Below are 15,577 nucleotides of genomic sequence, written 5' to 3'. Positions count from 1 at the left end.
ACAGGTCAGGAGCTGAAGTCAAATGCTTAACCGACGGAGCCACCCGGGCGCCCCAAGTCTTAAGAGGACAGAAGCCCCTGATCTCGGGGAGCCGGCCTTGTGCTCACAGGGTGGGTCTCCTGGTGGACATAAGCAATTTCAGGGGATAACACTGGCTCCGGTCACTCCAGAACCACGGTGGCTCATGACAAGATAGGACCCTTCCGCAATCACATCTGGACACTCAAACACGTCCCCCTGTCCCGGCGGGTGGGTCGGACCTTGTCCTTTTCCAGCTGTGGCTGGGCCTCAGCTGCCTCCTTCTGGGGAAGATGTATTAGGTTGCCCTCCTGGGCTGAACCACGTCCCCCCAAATTCACATTCGCCTGGATCTCCAGCAAGGACTTTATTTGGAAATGGGGTCTTTGCAGATGTAGTTAAGATGACAGCATCCTGGATTGGGGGGGCCTACATCCAAGGACCGGTGCCCCCTGAGGAAAGGAGAAAAGACACAGAGAAACACGAGGGAGGCCACGCAAAAGGCAGGCAGAGACTGGAGCGACGCGGCCCCAAGCCAACGAGCACCGAGGGTCGCCAGCAACACCAGAAGCCGAGAGAGAGGCCTGGGACTGGCTCTCCCCGGGGCCCGTCCGAGGGGCCGGCCCTGCCGACACCTTCCCTTCAGACTCTGGCCTCCAGACTGCGAGAGGAGGGGTTTCTGTGTCTTGGGCCACCCGGTTTGTGGCGCTCTGTGGGGTGGCCCCCCGGGAGACAGCGCGGCCACTGTCACCCTGCTTCCGGACCCAGAGCAGAGCCCCTCGGCCCACACAGCCCCTGCCAACGTGCTCCTACCGAGACACCACGTCCCGCGGTGGGCCTGACTCCCGCTTACGCCCGCCTTGTTCAACGACCCGTGTGCCCCGGTGGCCTGTGGCTGGAGGGCAGCGACGGCCCCAGATGCTGCGATCTCCTTGACCCTCCGACGCGGTGGAGCCACAACCGGATGGGTCTGGGGGGCCCCGGTGTGTCTGGAGCCCTCTCCTCCATGACCCGGACACGCCAGGCCGGGTGCCGGCGCTGCCTGCTCGGGTTCGAGCCCCCCCTCCCCCGTCAGAGCGTACACCAACACCTGGGCCTTCATTATCTCAAAGCACACAGAGAAACCTCTCTGGGGCCTAATGTCCCACTAATGGGCGGGGAGGCCCAGCCCTCGTGGGCCTGAGGACAAGACTGGTTCACCGGAGGCCGCCGGCGAGCTGACATATTGGGGTTATTGATTTTCGCCAGGACGATCTATATGAGGCGCGTGGGGGCAGGCAGACCCACGCCTTAGGAAGAGCGGGGCCTTTCCCCTGGGGACCGAGGCCTGACCACGGGGGCAGCGGGGGCACAGAGGTCTGTAAGGCCTGATGCTGCCCACAGCGGGGCCGGCGGGGAGCAGGTGCTGGGACACGTGCTGGGGTCCAAGCCCGGCAGCCTGAGCACATCAGTCCCCGGCCCCACTCCAGGGGTCCCAGTGGGCAGCCCAGTGGGCAGGGGTCCCAGTGGGCTTGCGACCCCCCACGCCACTCGGCCTGGCCCTGGCCACCCAACACCAGGGTAGACATATGTGGGCAGTGATTCTGGGAAAGTGCGTCCACTGACCCAGGCCAGGGTCCCCCCAGACTGTCGCGCCCCAACCCAGCCTTGCCAGTAACAAAAGCTGGAGTTCAGCCTCCACTCGCGGACTCCTGGGTTCATCTTGACCGTGGCTCAGACTCGGGAGCAGCAAGGGTGTGGCTAATTCACGGACACCCCTACTAAGACCTCAGATCTGCTTCTTAAACCCCTCACGCCTGTCCCACACCTTCACCCCCTCAGGCTGTGCTTTGTGGGGCCCTAGCATCGATTGCTGGGACTAGCGCAGCTGCGCCCTCCCTGCACTCCAGCCTCCGGCCCAGATGCCCGCCCCATGCTGTGCTGCCCAGGTTCCTCGTCCCAAACCTTTAACTGCTCCGGTGTCTCCCCTGCTCTAAAATTCTCCCTCTTAGGCTAGGGGTCCTCCGTGGTCTCTGGTCAAGCAGAAATAGAGCAATGAGATAATGCCAGCAGAGAAAGACGGGGCTGGCTGATTGTGGACTGTCTTCCACGGCTGGCATTAGTGGACATCCCCTCGCCAGGCCCCCTGCAGGACCCGAAGCCTCCGTCAAAGCCCCAGCTCCACTGACCAGGGGCCTGCGCCAGAGGCCAGGATGCAGAAGTAGGCCTGTGGGGTGGAGGGAAACAGGGCCATCAGGAAGGAGTGGGCTCTGGGGGGGGGGGGGGGTGGTGACCATCATGGGCCCGTCCGCACACTGAGATTGTTCCGGCCACAGAGGGCATGGCTGAGGGCCCAGGCGGCCTGGGCCTCCTGCGGCCGGGAGGAAGGGCCCAGCTCCGCTGCCCGCCAGGAGGCCCTGCACAACACCCAACCCCACTTTCCAGCCCATGCTTCCGGCCGTGAGCGTCCCGTGGTTGCTGAGCCCAGGCAGAGGGGCTCAGAACAGCGCTGGTGACTGGTGTGCTGTCCTGGGGGTCGCAAGTCCAAAACGGCCCCCAATCCAGGTGCCTGCAGGGGAGAGCCGTTTGCTTGCGTTTCCCGGATTCGAGGCCCCTACGGTCCACCTTCAAAGCCGGCAGTGACCCTGCTTCTGTGGTCACGTCTCCCCTTCCAGCCCTGAGCTTCCTCTCTTGTAGGGCCTCCGCGATGACCCTGGACCCACAGGATCATCCACAATCACGTCTGCAGGGTCCCTTTGCCATGTGGAGTGACATGCCCACGGTACCCCGGGGATGACGGCGGGGCTGTCCGTGGGGCCAGCCAACCATGGGGGTGCCAGCTCCCTGTGGCCTGGGCCTTTCCAGGCTCTCCTCTCTGCTGGATCCCCTGCACTTCCCATGGATAGGCCGAGTGAGCTGTGGTCCCATCGGTGCCAAGCAATTGGCCTCCTTCGTGAAGCCCCTCCTCTGGTCACAAGGGCTGGGACTTCCTCGAGGGCAGGGCCACGCCTCACCTTGCTCAGAGCCTGGGACAGGGCGCCCATGAGGACTGGAGGCTCCACCCAGACGGCACTCCCCTCGGGTCCCCGGGGCCCACCTTGGTCAACTGAGTGCGGTGGGTGCCGGCACCAGCTGACCCCCTTCCCGGGCCCGGGCCCCAGTCCTTCCCGACGAGCTGCAGGGGACACTGCGGCTCCAGTCTGGACACCTGGTGAGCCCCTCCCTGGGGTCCTGGGCTGTCCCAGAGGGCTGCTGCTGGACTGTGCTGGGCCACCCCACAGCAGACTGAGGTCCAAACCTAGACTGGACTCACGACACAGACCGCCCAGGGCCTGGCTTCACCCCGGTCAGTGAACACAGGCCATAGGGAGGCCTGTAGCCTTCCCCTGGCACGCGTAGGGGCCCTCCCGTGAACCACCTGCTTGCGGGATGATGGCAGCTCCGTAGGTCTGCCCCTGCCAAGTCACCGGCCTGGCCTGGGGGGATGGCTTCATTTCCCTGAGTCCCCCAGAGCTGCAGGTTCTGACCAGGGGATCCTGCATTGGGCCCTCCAGGTGCTCGAGAAGTGACCGGCAGCAATCACCCACGGCCCCCACTTGCAGGAAAGGCCTGGGTCTGTAACGGGGCACGTGTGTAACGGGGTGCCACTGGGTGGGACGGGGGCTGTCCCCTGCCTGAAAGGAACGGAGCCTGGAGTGGAGGCCAAGGGCCCGGGGAGGACGGGAGGGCATCGTGACCCTCCCAGGGAGCTGGAAGGGACATTAGGGGCCAGGGGCATGCCGGGGTGGGAGGGGGCCGCTGTCCTGTGCTCAGAACCTGGCTGGCCCACAAGCAGTGGTGGCTTTGAGCCGTGGCGGACGGGACCCTGGAGTCCTCCCAGCAGGCAGTGTGGGGGGTGCTCCAGGGGAGCAAAGCCCCCGGCAGAAGCCGCCTCTGGTCCACCGGAACCTCGGAATGGAACCTTACGTGGAAATGGGGTCTTTGCAGATGTTACGAATATGCGGTCCGACTGCAGCCCAGCGGCCCCCGAATCCAACGATGAGCATCCTCGTAAGAGAGGAACTGGGACGTGGCCCTGTGTGGATGGCGGCAGAGGCTGCCGGGACTCAGTCACCGCCAAGGAGCGTCGCAGCAGACGGTGGGGGAGAAGCGTGGCACGGGTTCCCACCTGGACAACACCCGCAGTTTGGGTGACTGACTACGGGGGGGGGGCCCCCGGACACTCGGGCAGCACCACGCGCAGTCCCCCTGGGGGCCTGCTGATGGTGTAACCCGAGGGGAGGAGCACGCTCCACGGTGGGGGTGCGGTGGGGTGGGCGCCAAGCCCCCCCAGAAAAAAGCTTGGCACCAGGGAAAGAGTGGTCATCTCAGCTTGGACCCTGGGGGTGAAGCCCTGTGTCGGGGGTGGGGCAGGGACACGCCTGCAGCTGTGGGACATAGGAGCCGGGGGAGGGGGCCGGGATGTGGGGCCCCCGGGGGTCCTGCTGGGGGAGGGTTGAGACTGTTCACAGGGCCAGCAAGGCCTGGCGGTTAGAGGGGGCTGAGTGGGGGTTCCAGGGGGGCCCCCGCATGAGGCCACCACGGGGGCTGGTGGTCCCGCAGCTTCCTCTGCCGGCCTGCAGCACCATTTACCCAGAGAACTGCCCGGGCAGGATGTGCGCTGGAGAAGGGCTACTCCAGAAGTCAAAATAGCATGAAATTTAATTTTCCGCCTATTTGACAAAGCTTGGTCCGGGTCCCAGTCGGTGGCGGAGATAAGGGCCCTCGGCCCCGGGTGTGAGCCAGCTGGGCCTGCGGCAAACACTCCACGGTCCCCGGGCAGGTTGAGGCTCCCCCCGCGGGGCCCTGGTTGCCGGGCGCTAAAGCAAACGGGCTCTATTTGCCCAGTCTGCGATGACAATGCAGTCGCCAAATATTTGCCAGCCCGGCCGGCCTCGGAGCGCAGCTATAAATGCTGGAGCCCAGGTGGAGGCGGGCCCGCCCCGCGGGAGCTGCAGGCCTCCAGGTAGGAGCCCCACCGGGTGGCCGGCGGGATGCGGCCTCCCCCCCCTCCCCGGGAAGGCTGCGGGCCCTTCCCGCCAAGTGGGCTGTGGGGACCACCCACCAGGGGCCATGGAGGTCGGTTGGGGGTGGGGGAGGGCGGCGCTGAGGCACAGGGGTGCGGCTGAAGGAGGAGGAGCCCAAGGGGCCCAAGCTGGGGCCACGGGACCCCTGGCAGGGAGGAGCCACAGCACAGCATGGCCCCTGCCCTCCCCAGGCCGGCCTGACCCTGAGTGACACCCAGCCTCCCTGGGGTGAGGGTTCTGACCACCCGGGGACCCCCTTCTCCCTCTCCCCACGTCACCCTCCCTTTCTGTGCTTTGCCAGGAGGCAAAAGGGCTCACCACCTGCCTGCCCGCTGCGAGGGCACCACCCCCCGGGGGGTGACCGCTCCAAAGCTCAGAGTCGACCCCCTTTGGCATCAGGCCAGGGAGGGCCAGCACCTGCCCCCCCCCCACCTCCTCAAACTCCCACCCCACACCTTCCCTGCCTCCCGCTGACCTGCTGACCCTGCCAAACCCCAGGTGCCCGGCCAGGGAGCAGACAGATGAAAGCTTGGGACCCATCAGACAGCATGGGAGAAACAGCGCCCAGCTCTGAGCCTCCCCTAAGCCCCCGAGGCCCCCCGAAGCCATAAGGGCTCTGGGCCCTGGACCCAGCAGGCTGGCCGAGGCCGTCAGGCCCAGTTCCCGGGCTCAGTGTGGGCATCTTGGGGGCCCCCCTGCCAGCACCTGGGTAGATGCCACCTCGGCGGGCCTGTCCCATCAAGAGCCAGGGCGATTCCATGCTGGGACCAGGGCTCTGCTCCCCTGGGCTGGCACTCCCCTCGCCTGCCACCTGCCCCATCTCCACGGTCCCAGCAGAGCCACCTCTACACCCCTTAGCTTCCTGTTCCCCACCCCTGCGATGCCCACCGCCCACGGTGCCCACGGTCCCAGGCTCTCTGCGAACCTCACCAGCTTCTGAGCATGACACCCTCTGTAAGCACCAGTGTGGCTGCAAGGCCTAGGGACCTGACTCTCTCCGCCTCCCTCCCCAGCTGCACCTGCTGCCCCAGAGGCCCCAGAAGCTCGGGCCTTGAGGAGATGGCCGCAGGCGTGATCCGGCCTCTTTGCGACTTCCGGCTGCCCCTGCCCACCCACAGGCCCTTCCTGCCCTCAGACCCGGAGCCCCAAGAGACTTCTGAGGAGGAGGAGGAGGAGGGGGAGGAGGGGGAGGAGGAGCTGGAGGGGGCGGGGCCAGAGGGCCGCAGCCCAGCCCCCCAGGCCTCAGGCTGGGCCCCAGAAGCAGCCCCCCGGGGTCCCAGCAGCCCCGAGAACCCCCTGCAGCTGCTGCGCTTCTCCGAGCTCATCAGCGGCGACATCCAGCGGTACTTTGGCCGCAAGGACAGGGGGCAGGACCCGGACACCCGTGACATCCGTGAGGACGACAGCTCAGCCCAGGGCCTCCGCTGTGCTGACCTGGTGAACCGGGCTCCGGGTGGGCCCCCCGGTGGCGAGGAGGCTATGGAGCCCGGCGTCCTCTCCCCGAGGGGTCCCGAGGGGCAGGCACGCGGGCTGGGGCCCCTGGCCGAGCTCTTTGACTACGGGCTGCGGCAGTACTCCGGGCCCGGGGCCCCGGCCGGCCGCCGGCTACGGCTGGAGCGCAAGTACGGCCACATCGTCCCCATGACCCAGAGGAAGCTGCCGGTCTCCTTCTGGGAGGAGCCGGCGCCCGGCCCCCTGGGCCTGCTCCGCCCCGGCACGCCCGACTTCAGCGACCTGCTGGCCAGCTGGTCTGCGGAGACCGGCCCCGAACTGCCCGGCGGAGGCCCCCAGACCCTGGATGGGGTGCAGCTGGCCGAGGCCTAGCGAGTGGGCCGGGGTCGGGGGTCGGGGGCGGGCCGGAGCAGCAGGCGTCTGGACTGTCACTGCTCTCTCGGAGGAGCCCCTGGGGCCCCCCAACCATGGTGGCAGCCAGCAGAATGAGCCAGCTCAGGTCGGGACTTGGCAGGCCCAGGGAGTCGGCCCCCAGCAGAGGCCCCCCGGGCAGGAGCCGCAGCCCCTCAGAGGTCGTGTGCTCAGGGGGTCTACACACTATGCCTGGCTCTGGGCGAGGCCGTTCGCCACCCAGACGTCCCTGAGGCCCCAGGTGGGCAGCAAAGGGCAGCTGTTCCCACCACCTGCCCACCGCCCGGTCCTGGGGCTGCCCCTCCTTGAGGCCCCGAGGCAGGTGGCAGGGCCAGCCACGTGGGAGGGAAGAGCGAGGGCCTCCTTGGAGGCGGGAAGAAAGGGCGCTCCCCGAGCGTGGGAGCAAACGCGACATTCGCTCCCCAGATCGGGGCAGGGGGAGCTGCTTCCTGTGCTGGCCACCGCGCGGGCGTGACCCAGGGGACCCCAGACCCGGGCCAGCTGGCCCTCAAGGAGGCCTGCAGTGAGTGGCTGGGGCCCCGGGACGCCACGGCCGTCGGCAGGAAGGCCCAGGAAAGCCCTGGGTGGAGGGCTCACTGGGCTCGCGCTCCTGGGGGAGGGGACTCTGGACTCTGACAGCAACAGGAGCTGGCACGTTTATTTCCGGGAAAGGGACGCGGACGTGAGCGGGCGGGCGGGCTCCTGGCAGAGGGACCTCTCCGAGACCGCGCTCGCCCTCCGCTGCGCCACCCGGCTCATGAGGACCGCCTTCCACTGCAGCCACCTGCCGGGAGACGCGGCTCACGGCTGCTGACCTCGGGGCCTCCCCGGCACCACCCTGACCTGGAGGGGTCTCCAGAGGGCGGCTTCCCTGCCCACCTCACGGCCTGATACATGCCCCAGCAGTTCATGGGGACCGCCTCTCCGGGGGCCGCGTCCTTGATGAAAAACCGCTGCCTCACCAGGGACCCGAGGACCCTCCTGCTGCCCAGCGTCGGCGCCCACGGGCCCTCCTCACTCCACAGCCGCACGACGCTCTCACGCAGGCTGGCCAACTCCTCCGCGCGCTGCGGACAAGGGCACCGTGAGGAGGGGCCAGCGCGGGAACGCAGGAATCTGGCCACAGGGGGCCCGACAGCAGACGGGATTTATCTCCCTCTGGACAAACCAGGGTCTTATCTACCGGGAAACCCCGCTCAGGCCAGACACGCAGATGGACAGACATGGGGAAGGCCACAAAGCCAGAGGTTGTGCCGGGGAGGGGGGAGGGGGGCAGGGTCCACGGCGGGGCCACCTCTCTCACCAGCTTGGTTTCTGTATTAAACTTGAGGTTCTGGATGGTCTTGTTGTCTTGGATGCTGTTCTCCAGTTTCATTATTTGGTTCTGAAACTAAACACGGCCCTCGTCTGTGGGGCGGGGTGAACCCTCGGGCCTGAGGCTGGCCCCTACCACCGTCCCCCCGTCACTCAGGCAGGAGCTGGCCCGTGACATGTGGGATCTGGGGCGCGTCACTCAGTCCAGGGTTCAGCCGGCGCCTGTCACCGTGATTGCTGCCAGCCCAGCGTCTGGGGACTCTGGACAGGTGTCCCCGCTCAGGGTGTCTTGGTTCGGGGGCCTCCCTGGGGGCCCCTCTGCCGAGTGTGATGGGCACAGGGGCTCAGGGGTACCGTGACCAGCTTGCCCTGGATCTCCGCGATCTTGCGCCCGGGGTTGCCCTCCCTGAGCAGCTGAACAGAGGACAGCAGAGAGGCCAGCTCCTGCCGCACGGCCCCGACCTCGAACTCCCTGTAGGAACAGGAGGGTCTGGGCGGGGGTCCCAGGCCCAGGGCGTGCAGAGGGAAGAGGGCAGGGCGTGAGGGGGCGCCCAGCTTTGCCACCCCTCCAGCGGGAACTGGGGGGACCCCAGGGGGTGACAGAAGGCCAAGTGGAGGATGTGTGTGGGCTGCACCCGGTGGGGCCAAGCGCAGAGCTGGGGAGGTGCGGGGGGCTGCGGGAGTAGGAGACTTGTGGACGCAGCAGGGCCGTTCTGAGGCCAGGAGCTGGAGCCTCACCTGGCCTTGCCCTCGGCCGAGATCTTGAGGTCTGAGTCGCTCTTGTGGAGGACGCACTTGTCGGACACGGCCTCTATCTGCAGCAGAGGCAAGGTAAGCGGGCAGCCGGGGCGGCACAGCAGGGTGGGGGTGGGGGGAGGCGGGGCGCCCGGCCCTCACCCACCTGCCGCGGCAGGCTGTCCACTCGCTCCCGCACCTCCCTCAGGTGCGCCTCAGCCTCCTTCTGACAGCGGACCAGGCCCTCCAGGGATTTCTGCTCTGAGCCTTCCCACTCTCTCTTTGCCTAGGACACGGCGGGGACAGGGAGGGGGGACAGATGGATGGACGGGGCCCACTGGCGCCACAGTTGAACCCAGGCAGCGGAGAGCTCCGGAGGGGGCCGACTCTGAGCTCGTCCACCCAGTCAGCACACAGCCACTCTCCAGGGACCCGGGGACCCCGGGCAGGGCCCCCAGGCTGGGCAGAGCCATATCCGGAAGAAGGAGGCCTGGCTTGGCCCCGAGCCCATCAGGAGTCAGTCAGCAAGGGCACAACGGGCAGCCTGCCCACACCTGCAGGGGAGGGGTCTCGGGAGGCCTGGGGGGGGCCCCGCCCCATAGCAGAAGGGTGGTCATGTGGCCTTGGGAGGCTTGGGGGGCCCCGCCCCATAGTGGAAGGGTGGACGTGTATTCACAGCAGCGCCTTCCGTGGCCAGACCAGGGGGCGGTGCAGTGTCCATCAGCGGAAGAAAAGATAAGCTGGTCACACACTGTGTGGGAGCATTTATAGGAAACGTCCAGAACAAGCAAATCCGCAGAGGCGGGCTTCAGATCAGCGGTCGCCAGGGGCCTCGGGGTAGGGAGTGACCACTAGCCACACCAGGGCTTCCTCTGTGGTGACAGGAAGGATCTACGAGTTACGTGGTGGTTGTCCAACCCTGAATACACGAGCAGCCGCGATCCCCACCCTTTCCAAGAGTGGACGCTAGGGCGTGGGAATTAAAGGTCAACGACACTGTTACTAGAAAGAGGAAAAAACCCAAGGGCCAGGCCACCTTGCCGGCCCCTCTGAAATCCGCTTTGTGGTCGGGGCCACCATGGGCCTAGTGGACAGCAGCTGGGCAGGGGCGGGAGGTTTGGGACCGCCTGTCAGGCCTGCTTGCTCGGGCACTGGAGATGGCTGGGGCTGGGTGTGGGGTGCAGGTGACCCCCCTCTGCTCCGTGCTCCCCCCTGCTCCTGCTCCGTGCTCCCCCCTGCTCCTGCTCCGCTCTCCCCTCTGCCTCTGCTCTGCGCTCTCCTCTGCTCCGCGCTCTCCTCTGCTCTGTGCTCCCCTCTGCTCCTGCTCGGTGCTCCCCCCTGCTCCTGCTCCGTGCTCCGCTCGGCCCCGCGCTCACCTCGCTCAGCCGAAGGCTCAGTGTCTGCTCCTGCAGGTCCAGTCTCCAGCTCAGAGCCAGGAAGTGGTCACTCAGGTCCTTCACCTGCGTCTCCAGCTCGGCCAGCGACACCTCCAGGGCCTGGCTCTTCTCTCGTTGCTGCGGGGCGCTGGGCTGAGTGCAGGCACCTGGGGAGGCGGGGGCCCCACGGGGAGACCGACCCGGACCCCGCGGCCCTCACCAGGTCCAGCGCGCTGTGCACCTCCCGCTGGGCCAGCTCCCCGGCCAGCTGCACGGCTTTCAGGTCCTCCCGCAGGCAGGTGGCCAGCTCCCCCGCCCGGCTCTCCTCCAGGTGCCCCTTGACGTCCCTGGGGGTCGGTGCCCAGACAGACCGCCCCTCAGCCGAGGCTGCCTGCCCGCCGAGGCGCTGGGTCAAGGCGGGGGCCTGGCGGCGGGCTCCAGAACCATCCGGGAGACCCGGGGAGCAGAGAAGGGTCACAGGGCCCACCAGGACGGGGGCTGTGTATGGTGGGGCACGCTGAGTCCTCCGTGGGGGGGACGGGAGCCCCCATCAGCGGGGGCGGGGGGAGGAGGAAGGGGTTGGGACACCCACCGGGCCTTCTGCTCGGCCAGGAGGATGCGGCTCAGGGACACCTGGTTCTGCCGTACGAACTTGGTCAGCTGGACCACGGCCCTGTCCAGGCCCCGGCACTGCTCCAGGAGGCGGCATGCTTCCTGCTGCTGTGCGCAAGTGGCCCTGAGCCCAGGCGCCGGCCGGCCCGGCCCGGCCACCCCCAGCCCCTGCCCCCCGACTGCGCACCTCGTGCTGCCCCTGCAGGGCCCGGACGCGCTCCTCGGCCAGCTCTTGCAGCCCCCGCCACCTGCTGTCCAGCTCCTCCCGCAGGCTGCCCTCCGCCTTGAGCCGGGCGCTCTCCGAGACCTTCATCCTCTGTGGGGAGACCCGCCCCCGCCTGCCGTGAGTGGGGCTGTGGGGGGCCCGGCCCGGCCGCAGGCCCGCGGGCTCCCACCTTCTCCAGGGCCAGGAAGCTCTTCTGCAGGAAGCCGCACAGCTTGGCCTCTCTCTTGAGGAAGCGGAGGCTCATCTCCTCCCCGAGCTTGGTCACCTGGGCCTGCGGGGGGTCAGCGCGGCCGCCATGGGGTCGGACCTCCCTCCTCGCCACGTCCACCCGGGGCCCCCCTGCCATCTCAGACTTGTTTGCTTTCTTGCCCAACCGGGCCCATCACAGAGGGGGCTCCGGGTCCTGTGTCCCCCACTGCCCCCGAGCCTCGCAGAGCTGGGCCTACCGCACCCTCCTGAGGAAGGCCAGCGGGGCGGGCGGGGGCCACGTGTTCTCCCCAGAGCGCCAGCCACCAGGGCCTGTGAAGGGTCTACAGGGTCCGGAACACACTTGGTGCTCGTGGTGACCACCAGATGCCACACCCAGGGAATCGCATCCTGAGCCGGGAGCCTCCGTGCGGGAAGCCGAGTAAGTACGAGAGTGCTCCACGTTCGCACACATCCACACGCATGTGCGCACACTGGGACGTGCGTGCATAGACCACACACGCACTTCGCCCTTGAGCTCCGGGCTCCTGCCCCCTCCTCCCCGCAGGCAGCTGTGCCCTGGGCCCCGCCAGCCTTGCCCCTGCACACGGGGCGCTCTGGAGCAGGTCAGCACACGGTCTCTGTGAGAGCCCAAGGGTCTGTGCCTCAGTCTGTCTGCTCTGCGGTTACAGCGCAAAAGCAGAAGCGGACAGTAAATGAGTGGGCTTTGCAGAACCAGGCGGAGGCCACAGGTTGCTGACCGGGCACCCGAGAGCGCTTGGGGAAGACGCGGGCGCTCGGAACCCGCCTGGCACGTCAGGAATCCGAGGGCCAGTGAGTGCCTCCCGGAGCTCCCAGCCGCAGCGGTGGGCAGGGTCTCGATGCAGCCAAGACGCCACCTTCCCGAAGGGCAGAGGAAGGGAGGCCACCGAAGCTGGGCAGCCGAGCTATGTGGGCAGCAGCTGGGAGCACTTGGCCCGCGCAGGCCCTGGTCTCTGTTTGCAGAGCTGAAGAGGCTGGGTCTGGAGACGTGCCTCCTGTGCCCTGCCCTGCCTCCCAGGGTCTCACGCAGCAGGGGCACCTGACCAGCCCAGGGCTGGGACCACGCCGGGAGATGGCCGAGGAAGGGGCTTCAGGGCTACGACGTCCTATGTCCTGATTTGGGTGCTGGTCACAGGAAGGGGGTGAGGGGCGGGGGCTAAGACAGGGCCACCGAGGTGTCATCTGTGCAGAAGGATGAGCTCGGTCTCAGCGCTTCCCAAATCGGCAGACGTGGGCCACGTGCGGCTACTGGGCATCCGGAAAGTGGCTCACGTGACCGAGGGACCTAAAATGTTAGCTCATTTCCACGGACGAAGCCACCTGTGGCTGGTGGCCACCTACCGGACGGGGCAGGACCGTGGGGGGACCACGTGGGCCTGGTCACGTGGGCGGGGAGGACACGGGCTACTGGTGCAGTGGTCTCTTCTGACGGACCCTCCTGGTGGCGGCTCGCCTGGCTGCCCAGGCCCGGCCTCCCTCCTGGTACCTGCGTCTTGGCCACCTCAAGGTCTGCCCTCTGGCTCGCCTCCTCCTGGCTCTTCTGCAGACCTCTGCAGGCCGCTTCCCGGGACTGTTCCTCCTGCTCCAGCCTCCCGGCCAGCTCGGCCAACCTAGGGCAACGGCGAGGGTCACGGCAGCCCGGCCGGCCAGAGGGCCTGGCTGTGGGGCTACCGTGAACTTTTCGGGGCCTCCGGACACTCAGAGTCCCTCTCGAGGCCAGGCCTGCATCCGGGGGGCCCAGGCTGACCTACAGGCCACCTGGGCAAACACAGACAAGGATAAGCCGCTGACTTCCGCATACCCATGTGGGGACGTGACAGCGGCTTGAATGAGTGTGACTGGTGGGGAAGAGAGCGGTAGGGATTCTGGACCTAACTCTCTTTTCCCCACAGAGGGTCCAGGGGGGGTCCGAGCCCTCCACCCTGTCGACCAGCAGCGTGGCACCAAGGGCCAGGGGACGCCTTCCCTGCCTCGGTGCCTCCTACCCACGTGACCACACGTGGGAAGTTCAGAGTCGGCCCCCAAGGAGGGAGGCAGGCGGGGCCCACCTGAGGCTGGCCTCCTGCTCGGTGTCCTTCCGCTCAGAGTCCTGGAGCGCCTGCTTCCTCCGGACCTGTGTCAGGGCTTCCCGGACCTCCACCAGCCTGGCACGCAAGAGCCACTTCTGCCTGGGGCCTGCCTGGCCCGCCCTCCTGGCCGCCTTTGGGGTTCAGGTCCCGGCCCAGGGGCCCCGGCAACGGGTCTCCCGCCCTTTCCTCTGCAGGTGCCACGGCCCATGCAAACCCAGACTTCTCGGGCTGGGCCGTGGACACACGCTGCTTACCAGAGCGAGGCGACCAGAACCCCAGGTTCCCGCCCCAGCCGCCGCTTTCCCAAAGCCCCTGACCTCCCCGCTGGGGCCCAGGCCATCGGTGTGGGGTACCTCCTGTCCAGGGCCTGCATCTGGGTCTGGTTCTGGGGGCTAGGAAACTGGAAGGAGGGAGGGCAGGCTGAGCCTCACAGCACGGCCGGCACCCACAGGGGCCGGGGAGCCCCGCCCGTGGGTGGGGACGGCGGGCAGCTGACCTCGAGGGCCTCCTTCTCGGGGGCCCGGGCCACCCGCCGTAGGTCCTGCTGAAGCTTCTTCAGCTCCGAGTCCTGGAGTTGCACGCAGGCCCGCAGCCGGAGCATTTCCCGGAGCAGGCTCAGCATGGCCGGCTCACAGCGGTCCCTGTGTTCCCGCAGGGACACCACCTCGGCCTGCAGGTCGGCCACCCTGGCCAGGGCGAGGAGCAGGCTGAGTCGGGCCGCGTGTGCCGGGGGGTGGGGGCGGTAGGCAGCGTGGCTCTCCCTCCCCGGCTCCACACGGGCTCACCGCTGCTCCAGCTGCTTCCAGGGCTTAGGGGGATCCTGCTCGGGGACGGACGTGGCAGACGCCAGGTGGCAGGACTCATACCTCTCGGAGATCTCCTCCGGACTCAAGAGCCCGGGGCTGGCCAGCTCCTCCTCCAGGGAGAGCCCCAGGTCCCCCAGGGTGATGGTGCTCGCCTGGGAGGGGGGCGAAGCCCCGGATAAGGGGTGGCTAGCGGCCAGCTCTGTGAGAAGGCGACCTCTGGGCCGGCGAAGGCCCCCAGGTGGAGCTCAGGGTAACAGGGACTCAAATCCCTGTCCGCTGAGCTCAGTGTCCACTGCGCTCACCTCCACCCGTCCGGCTGAGTCACCCAGCGCAGCCCCGGCTGGGCTCGGCTCGCGCTGCCCCAGAGAGACCGGAGCCTGAGGACACACGGCACTAGGCAGCAGAAACGGGGCAGTGCTCTGCCTGCCCAGTTCCAGAGGGAGCCCCCGGGCAGCGAGGCGACCTGAGGGGTCAAGGAATTAGTGCCGTCCCGGGTGGCCCACACTCCTGCCCTCCTGGCTCGGCCCCCGTTGGTACCAGGCTCACCCGACACGGCTTCCCCGGCAACCACCGTCCGTGGCCTCAGCCGCTGCCGAGGCCCCGGGCCTGGCACCAGGGCGGCTGGACGGAGGCAGGGAAGGCCTCAGGGGGCACCCACCCTCGCGTCTCTCCTTCCGATCCAACAGCAAGGTAGACAGAGCCGCACGGCAGCAGGGGCTCTTCTGGAACCGTCTTTTCGTCACCAGAACCTTCGCACGTCACGGCCCAACTGCCAGTGGAACCCGGGCCCTCAACTCTCCCGGCAAGGCCTTCCCAACTGCCTGTTCCCAGAAAGACCCGAGAGGGCACCATTCAGCCTGCCAGGGCCAGGGCAGGGAGTGGCTGCTGGCCTGTGGGTCAGGAGCAGGGACCCCAACGGGTCCCAGGTGGGAGGGACAGGCAGGGGCATTCTCTGGCCAGCCCGTCAGAGAAGGGGTTGTTCGGGACAGATAGAACGGGCAGAGGCACGCAGCCGGAGCAGGAGAGGGTGCGGGCCGCAGGCGCAGGGTGCGCGCGGGCTCCAGGATCCTCGTGGCCACAGTAAGAAAGCAAACAGAGGCGGCTGCAGCGTTTCCTTGGTGCATTTTATTTAATCCCACGTGACGAATGTGCGGCAGGTTCATGTCATCAACGCAAACCACGACATGCACTCTCCCCCACGCCGGGTCCTCCCAGCCCGACGCGGTGCTCCCCCTGCCCGGTCGCCCAGTCTCCCACACCAGGTGCTCCAAGCCCAGTTCTGTGC

At 67.8% G+C, this 15,577-nt stretch overlaps 2 protein-coding genes across 2 annotated transcripts; one reads left to right on the top strand and one right to left on the bottom strand.

Annotated features, from left to right (window-relative positions):
• Positions 1-4,688: 4,688 nt before the first annotated feature.
• Positions 4,689-7,448, top strand: PERCC1 (proline and glutamate rich with coiled coil 1). The gene is made up of 2 exons (XM_023247017.2): positions 4,689-5,002; positions 6,077-7,448. Exon 2 carries the CDS (start codon positions 6,123-6,125, stop codon positions 6,885-6,887), a length of 765 nt encoding a protein of 254 aa, XP_023102785.1. The 5' UTR covers positions 4,689-5,002; positions 6,077-6,122; the 3' UTR covers positions 6,888-7,448.
• A 118-nt stretch (positions 7,449-7,566) lies between these two features.
• On the bottom strand, positions 7,567-14,537 carry CCDC154 (coiled-coil domain containing 154; the record flags this gene model as incomplete). The annotated part of the gene is made up of 16 exons (XM_045047394.1): positions 7,567-7,710; positions 7,806-7,993; positions 8,230-8,316; positions 8,595-8,712; positions 8,979-9,055; positions 9,142-9,261; positions 10,352-10,489; positions 10,572-10,698; positions 10,944-11,068; positions 11,151-11,279; positions 11,359-11,460; positions 12,904-13,027; positions 13,466-13,561; positions 13,840-13,886; positions 13,983-14,172; positions 14,272-14,537. Coding segments are annotated over 16 exons (2,061 nt in total), but the record flags the coding sequence as incomplete, so codon positions are not given.
• Between the last annotated feature and the right edge of the window lie 1,040 nt (positions 14,538-15,577).

The sequence above is a fragment of the Felis catus genome, chromosome E3 (genome assembly GCF_018350175.1).
Source record: "Felis catus isolate Fca126 chromosome E3, F.catus_Fca126_mat1.0, whole genome shotgun sequence".
NCBI lineage: Eukaryota > Metazoa > Chordata > Mammalia > Carnivora > Felidae > Felis > Felis catus.
The sequence above is the reverse complement of the archived record's forward strand: the minus strand, read 5'-3'. Positions and strand labels throughout refer to the sequence as shown.

Bases quoted from the DNA above. Each gene is read 5' to 3' on its own strand.
- PERCC1 (XM_023247017.2), top strand. From the start codon at position 6,123: ATGGCCGCAGGCGTGATCCGGCCTCTTTGCGACTTCCGGCTGCCCCTG.